At 29.3% G+C, this 8,030-nt stretch overlaps 1 protein-coding gene and 1 long non-coding RNA gene across 3 annotated transcripts; one reads left to right on the forward strand and one right to left on the reverse strand.

Moving 5' to 3' along the window:
• Nucleotides 1-2,893: 2,893 nt before the first annotated feature.
• LOC119687188 lies at nt 2,894-3,844 on the reverse strand. 2 transcript variants are annotated; one of them, XR_005253111.1, is made up of 3 exons: nt 3,771-3,844; nt 3,100-3,319; nt 2,894-3,030 (listed from the first exon to the last, which is right to left on the reverse strand). It is a non-coding gene; the product is annotated as an uncharacterized LOC119687188 (long non-coding RNA). The 2 variants fall into 2 exon arrangements; XR_005253110.1 differs by having other exon boundaries at nt 3,096-3,319.
• A 1,311-nt stretch (nt 3,845-5,155) lies between these two features.
• Nucleotides 5,156-6,073, forward strand: LOC119662026. Its single transcript, XM_038071566.1, has 2 exons — nt 5,156-5,739; nt 5,963-6,073. Coding segments are annotated over exons 1-2 (543 nt in total). The 5' UTR covers nt 5,156-5,197; the 3' UTR covers nt 5,964-6,073.
• Nucleotides 6,074-8,030: the final 1,957 nt, after the last annotated feature.

The following is an 8,030-nucleotide window of genomic DNA, read 5'->3' on the forward strand; positions in this document are numbered from 1 at the left end:
CTCTACAAACAGAATTGTATTGAAATTTAATAATTAAAAAATAAAAATAAAGTGAATTTGTTAATAAAACTTTCACCGCAAAGTAACAAAAACTATGGTTTTGGCTCAGTTGGTTAAGGAGCGCTGACTCTGAGACTCAAATTTGATTGGGTACGAGTTCGAATCCTTTTACTTGCCGTTTAAAAAAGAATTATTTATGAATAATTAAATACAAGAATTAATTCCAAGACCACTGATGATGGGTATTTGGCAATACTCGAAACAGCTGTATGGTCAGCCAAAAATTCAATTAATTAAAATGTTATAAAATGAATTTTTGTTGTTATAGTTCACTACTGTTCGAAAAAACTTCTTTATTTAAAGATTCTTTAAAAAATTGTTGTAAATTTTTGTTTAAAATAAACAATTTTTTATTTTGCGTAAACAATATCGCGAGGCACTAAAAGCCATCGATAGCATTAATTTTTACAATACATTTTGCAATGCATAATTTCTTTACATTTACAAGAACTTACAATGACGCAGCCATTCTCTGTGAAAATCCGTGCTTCACATAGAATATGCTAAAGTATCTATTACAAAAGTGATAAAGGAACAATACGCCACGCAGCTCTTGCAGTACAAAGCTTACCGCGTATCGCATATAACATACAATAACAATGGCTTTGCCATTGTGAAACATTGATATATTGTTTTATTGACTTATTGATTTATTGATATATTAATGTATTGAAGTAACGACGTTCAGCATATTAACATACAAATTTTTTATAGCTGGCAACATCATTGCTTGGTTTATGCGACTACCTTTCTTCTGTGTGCTCCGTAAACCTCCATAAGTGGATCAGACTGACGGCACGTTATGTGTAACTTTTGTGTAATGCTGATGCTGACGGTGGATTCTGGTAATTTGATAGCACAATGTACAAATATCAACATAAACTGTTGCATTTAAAATCAAACAGTTAAGCGCGCTTAAATTCATAAAATTATTGTTGGCTTATAGCTTATTTGTATAAAGTGAACAGTGCACACAAATACAAACAAAGCACACAGCTAATAATACGCAGGATGGCACATACACAAGCACACCAAACACACCAAAGCTCGTATTCAGAACGTGGAGCGGTGTTGGAAAACGTAAAATGGCACGGGGAAAGTCAACGTGAAATGGACTCAAATACATTTGCATATAAAGAGCGATTATAAGCATCAAGCATCAAGTTAACTTTGAGATTTGAGCTGAGTTGATACTGAACTGAATGCAAATGAGTTCAGTTTCTTGCATACCACATGGCACACATACACATATATATACACATCCATATAGCATAAATGCCAGCCGCCCCTCAGTTTAGTGTGAATGAATTTCAATTACACAAACGCAAATGCCTCCCTCGACTAGACGGAAACGTTGCCAATGGCGTTAAGTGTGCTTAAAATTTATTTATTAAATTTATTTATTTCATTTCGTTTTACAAATACGAAAAAAAAATCCACAATCAAACCATCTTAAGTGCTTTAAAGTTTCGGTTCACGAAACAATGAAATCAATACCAAAACGTGTTCAAACACAAAATACAAAATCACAATAAAATAAATGAAAAATCAAAATTAGAAAAAAAAGACAAAACACTGAAAAGAAAAAAATTGGGTACTAAACTTGATGTGATATCATGTCACTGGTTCTTTGGTTCTTTAAGAAAATCTTTACGGAGCCTAAGCACATTTTTCTACTAAAGGAAAGCAAAATAAAATTTTATTTTCATTTAAAATAATCAATTTTTTTTAAAGTTATGTAAAGCTCATATTACACAGACAGTCATATGACAAATAGTCATGGCAATTTGAAAAAACTAACTAACTAACTAACTAAAACTAACAAAAAATCCTAGAGTATCGTTAAAATACCCTACCACATAATGCGCCGCCTATATTGCCCATGATCTTCAATAATGCATACAATCTCGGCTATTTTGCCCAGCAGTGGAAAGCCCAAATCAGACCCCAAATTCGACAGGCCCATATCCCTCCTTAACTCAGTAACCTTCAAACAGAACAAACTAATATCATTCGCTTCCGACAACCATGTTCTTCCAAACTTTCAATTAACTCCCACCAGATGAAATTAATCAAAATCTTCGAAAGAAGAGTTCTTCGTGATTGTGTTAATAGCCGCCAAAGTTACTCGAATAGACAAGTACCTCCTTTCACTTGCTTGAAGACACTTCTTACGTAGTCAGAATTCTCCCGACATGCTCAAGGTATACCCGTCGCAAACCTGGTTCTTGATGTCATGAGGCAAAAGCACCTCAATTGCTTACCCACTATCTTAAAGAAGAGCTTACAACCGAGACTTCCATAATCCCGAACGTAGAGTTTACTATTAGCTAGACCCCCTCGCAAGTTTGCGCAAACACGATCCCCTTCCCATCGCGTCTTACTGAATACTGAATATCTTCGGCTTTGATAAATTTGCTAAATACTAATCTAAATCTAAAAAAAATCTAAAGCTAACCAAAAAGAAGTCAAAACTTATAAAGCTGTGGGTTTAAGCTTGCCAGATATACGAAGTGTAATTGATTTCATTGTAGCGTTGCCCCCTGTTGTGAAGTCAGGTAATTATTATTTATATTCAGGTAATAATCTTATGTTCGATAGAAATCAATTGATAGATATTTTTTAATTGTTATTAAATATAATTTTATTATCATTAACCTATATTGATATATTATAGATTTTATTCCAATAATCTACATATAAAAATATTTATTTATTAAGTATTCTATGTAAATTATTATAAATTTATTTAATATTAACTGTTGTTCGGTCATATGACTCTAATATTAAAGAACTAAGAAAAGAAATTGGAAAAGAATTAATTGGATTTTTTGTCAATTTAAAGTGTATCAATAAAATCTTTTAAAGTTAGTTTAAAGGAGTCTCTAATTATTTTAAATTACTTTTATCATCAAATACAAGTAATCATTTATATAGTCATTTGGACTCTCCGCATACATGCTGGAAACTCTAAAGAAAATATATTAAATTTTTATTGTATTAAAAATGAAAAAATTAGTAAAAAATGTAGTAACCTACAATATCCATTATTTCCAATATGATCCACTCTATAGCCGAACATCATATAAACAACTTTACGAATTTCTGAATTTACATCTTTATATTCTCCTTTTAATTTATTTTATTTTATGATTGTTAGATTCTAGCTCTGTTCCTTATTAATTCGATTCCTTTATATATTCATGGTCATTTAATTTGTTTCATTCAGAAGGAATTGTGCACGTTTAAGGCTTTCAATCTATAAAAAATAAAAATTGTGAATAATTTGCTTCATAAGCTTTTCACAGATGGCGAAGGGTCTTTCTACTAGGGCCTTTCTAGTACACGCCAATAAGTCGGCTATCGTTACAATGTCACCAAAGTAAGAAAATTTGTTATCGCAAAAATTCACTTTATAATATTGGACGGATATTATGTTATATCTTAAAAATGAAGACCGATGTAGCGAATCTAAAACGACTATTTTCTCACATTAAGCCGCAAGAAATAATCCAATCTAAGTTATTTTATAAAAAAAGCATGTGTAAATTTCATATTCAGTGAAAATATTAATTTTTTTAAATATTATTCCAATGAATCAAATTAATATAAATTAGTGATCATATTTTGTAACAACAAATCATATTAACTTCACTCCTCATTGGCTTTCGTTTAACGTATGAAATCTATTTATTTTTGCTTTTAATGACCTCTGCTTGTAGTTCCTCAAATAATGATTTACATTCTTTTGAAGTAGTATTGTTCCCCAAGTGCAAGGCTTTGTAAACATTATGCAGCGTCTAAAAATTTTTACTAAAATCTTCATTAGTTTTTATATAAAACTATGTTTTAATCACCACTTTAAAAATGAATTTATTTTATTTTATTTTACTAACATATTTATTGCATTATTTACAATATTCAACTGTTCAATTAGAGTAATTAAAAGATTCAAACAATGTCCACACATTTAATCAACCTTCAATCTTGGTTAAGTTATAAAGCTACTTTGGGAGACAATATAAATGGATTTTATGGGACATTAGCTTTGACAAAAGTAAATCTTTAATAAAAATGTCAATGAATTGGTTAATGTAAAATATTTTTTGAAACAAAACAAAAGCATTTGCATTATTTGTGTTGTGAAGGCAATGTTTCTATTGAAATGATTGGGTGTTGCCATAGGAATTTTTCGAACAAAACCAAGGAAGCTGCAACCTTAACCCAAATAGCCTACAAACGGCAAAACAACAGAAAACACTTATAGTTCTTAAATCGAACTTTAAGTTATATTCCAAAGTAAATCAAACTAAGTGAAATATTCGTTTTAAATAAAATCTTTAAAATAAAACGGTAACAATGACTCACTCTATCCACTCTATTCATTCGATTCACTCAGTTGTTAGATTGAATTACTTAACGAAATAATAAATTAGAATTTATGGTGAAATCAAGAATGCCACTTACCCAATAAATACTGAGGTTTACTTCATTGATTGACGTCATAGTTCGGAAAACAGTTTTCTATCGGTAAAACTGTTGAGAAATCAAATTTTTTAATTGGTTTATTAAATGCATAATTTTTGCCAGACAGATCAAAACTTGGTTTAATATTATTATTCCATCTTGATGATTAATGAGTCTGACTAATGAATTTTTTTTAAATTTTGCTAACACTTAAGATGCGCGAAGCTTTTAAAAGTATTTAATGTAAAACAAGAAAATATTTAAATGTTTACACTTCGATTTAAAATATATTAAGAACTGTGAATGGAGCTCTTCAAAGAAACAAAAATATCTAGTTTTATAAAACAATCATATAAAGTTAATGTATTGTGTATTATGGCAGACCAGCTTAAATCAAAATTGTTTTATTACGGATCAGTATTTTCTCTTACTTTTTTAGAGTCTGCATTTCTTGATTTCTTATTTCCTATTTTGAGTTGTCAATTTACTATACGATGTAAAGTATATTTATATAAATAAACTCTATTGTATATAAGTAGGCGTGCATATTTCTAAAAATTTCAAATATTTAACTTTTCACAAATTTTAACTACAGTCGGTTTAAAAATTTATAAAGAAAATTCTTCGTATATATTTTTGGTATTAAGGGTTTCTAAATTTTGCAAACAAAATGTCTGGCAAACTTTTAATAAATTTTCTTAGAACCTTAGGAAGCCCAGCAGTACAGGTACGTTCCATGTTCTCTGACGGACTAATGGACGCCAACGCCTACAAGAGGGTTCTTATCAATAAGAAACCAATCGAACCCACGCCCACGGTTTCGGTTCACGGAAGTAAAAGCTGTTCACAAAAGTTCAGCAAATCGAAAGAAAATTTTTCTAGTAAAAATTGTACAGGAAATTCATCAAATGGTAGCGAATTTAAAAATATCGATGAACGAATGAACTTTGTGCAAGATGCATATAAAAATTCTGAGAAAAAGTTGATTGGCTTACGACCAGGTCCTTATACCCATGCGAGACGCAAACAGTTAGACGTTGAAGAAAACTTCAAAACATACGAGCATTATCCACGTCTTGATAATGTTTTCTATAAGAAAGATTCACCGAGTTCTAAATCAGCTGTTGCGCAATTACTTGCAGAAAGGAAGAAAGCTACACACTCTTCCGATTCAAAGAAAAGCTTCATAACTCAACCAAAACGTCGTTATTAGTATGTATGCTTATTCGTAATTGTTATTGAACTAGTTTTATAAAATTATTAAAATATTATAAATTCCTACTTAATAAGAGATATAAAATTAGATAATTATATTATAATATTTCGATTAACTCGATAATATTTTCTAATGCATGTTTATTTAATTTTATATTGATGACATTGAGTTATATTATCTTGCTTTAGAAATTATATTGTTGATTTTTTATTTTTCAAGGTCCGTCAGACGTATGATAACCAACCTATGCTGGAGACCAATTCACAACTGCTTTATGAACCAGACATTTTTGTTTTTTTTTTTGGTAAATATAACAGAAACAATAAAATATTTCGGCACTACAGAAAAGTCTTTTATTTTAAAATTTAATTGTTTAGATTACAATTAGAAATAAATAAATATTATTAAATGAATATTTTTCAATAAATGATGGAAAACATCAAAATGAACTAGCTTTGCATATGTCATTGAACTATTTTATTTAAAATGGTTATGGTTCATTTCAAACGTATAGTAGGATATCATGGTAGTGTAGTACTAGTCTTCCATCGCTCGTTAATGATTCAAAACTAACTTGTTTATTATAAAAATTGGTCATTTTACATATATATTACCGAAAAGAAGATCGGTTGTCTCAATCTCAAGAGTTTCGACTAATTTCAAACTAGTGTGTGCGCACCAGTTGGTGGACATTGTGTTATTTAACAGTGATTAAAGGACCGCTGTTTCCTCACTAGTACTAGGTTAAGGCTAGTCGAAATTTATACATACCGAGATGGGATATTAAGACTTTGTTTCTTTTATTTTAGTTTGTGATGAACTTTTATCTATTAGGTTAAAATCTAAGCTATTTGTGTGGATATTGGTGTTTAAAATAATGAAATTTTGTAGATATTAGTATAAAAGGGTTCATTACTTATGCTTCGCAGTGTTTTTGGTACGATTCGAAGAAACCATATTTCATCATTTCCTGTAATGATTTATTGTGAGTCTGCATAGACTATATTATAGTTTAATGAAGGCTCTTTATTTTCTCATTGGTTAAGGTCTTCGAGATAACAACCACTGCATTCGTTTCGTATTTATGCATTTTGGTTATGGGAATAGGCCACCAAGGTTATGTGACTTGACAACGCAATGGATATATAAAAAATCATGTTAAAGGACCGATTTTTAAGCTCTTAAAACTTTGAATACGATTATTTGTCACTTTAGAACCCTTTATATGCTCTCAAGTCATAAAAGATTACCTTAAAAGTACATATTTTTGAATAAAATTTTTTTTTTTAATTTTTTATATATTTTTGTTTTTAGAACCACAGAATGGATAACTCTATAAGTAACGTTTTACTAGAACATAGTTTTGAATAAATTTTAATTAACTTAATTCTCAAATAATTAATTAAATTAAAGGTCCTTGTATATTAGAATATGGTTTTTAATTTTTTTAAATATGCATTTATGATATTCATTTAATAAGAAATAAATATACTTATATTCAAAGTTTGTTCCGTTTCCATAGTCGTTGTATATAATAAGTTGTATATCGGAATAGAGTGTTTGGGACATATTTCTTCAAAAAAACATATATACTTATTATATTGATATATATGTATATACATATATACATATGTGTATGTGTAATTCACTAAATTCATATATTAGTATCCTTCAATTCCTTAAAAATTTCTAATAAAAATTCTCTTATGCTGTATGATTTAATAAGTTCAATTAAAAATTAAACTTAATAACTCAAAATGATATTGGTATCGCATATTTATAATAAAATCTTGGGATTCTACTGAATCACATCCCATCTATACGAAATAGGTTAACCGAATTAAAAAAATCGTTGCGCAAATTCATCACATTTTTTTGGTTTCTGTTGTGTTTTGACTCTAAACTTTTTGCTTTCATTTAGTCAAACTTATCTGATATGATAAAATATTTTAAAGGAATCATTTTAGTCTCTCATTAATTTTAATTTCTATTATTATTGTGAAGGACAAAATATATAGTGATGTTAAAGACATGAATACCCATGAATACCCGTCGACTTCTTAGCGAAGTGATTCATGAAGGTATGGATTAAGTTGAAGTACACCATCATATTAGCAGACATGATTCTGTTAAGGAACTGTAGATCAACTTTTCATTCAGTTCTTTTCATTCAGTTAACAGTCTATACGTCTCTAGATCTTTCTTAACTGTTGTGTTCTAGCTTCTCGATAAACAAACTCTTTGTGCGCTTTCTTGATTACTTAACTGTAGAAAGTAATTTGAGTAA

Source organism: Teleopsis dalmanni, chromosome X (assembly GCF_002237135.1).
Source record: "Teleopsis dalmanni isolate 2A chromosome X, ASM223713v2, whole genome shotgun sequence".
Taxonomy (NCBI): domain Eukaryota; kingdom Metazoa; phylum Arthropoda; class Insecta; order Diptera; family Diopsidae; genus Teleopsis; species Teleopsis dalmanni.

Bases quoted from the DNA above. Each gene is read 5' to 3' on its own strand.
- LOC119662026 (XM_038071566.1), top strand. From the start codon at position 5,198: ATGTCTGGCAAACTTTTAATAAATTTTCTTAGAACCTTAGGAAGCCCA.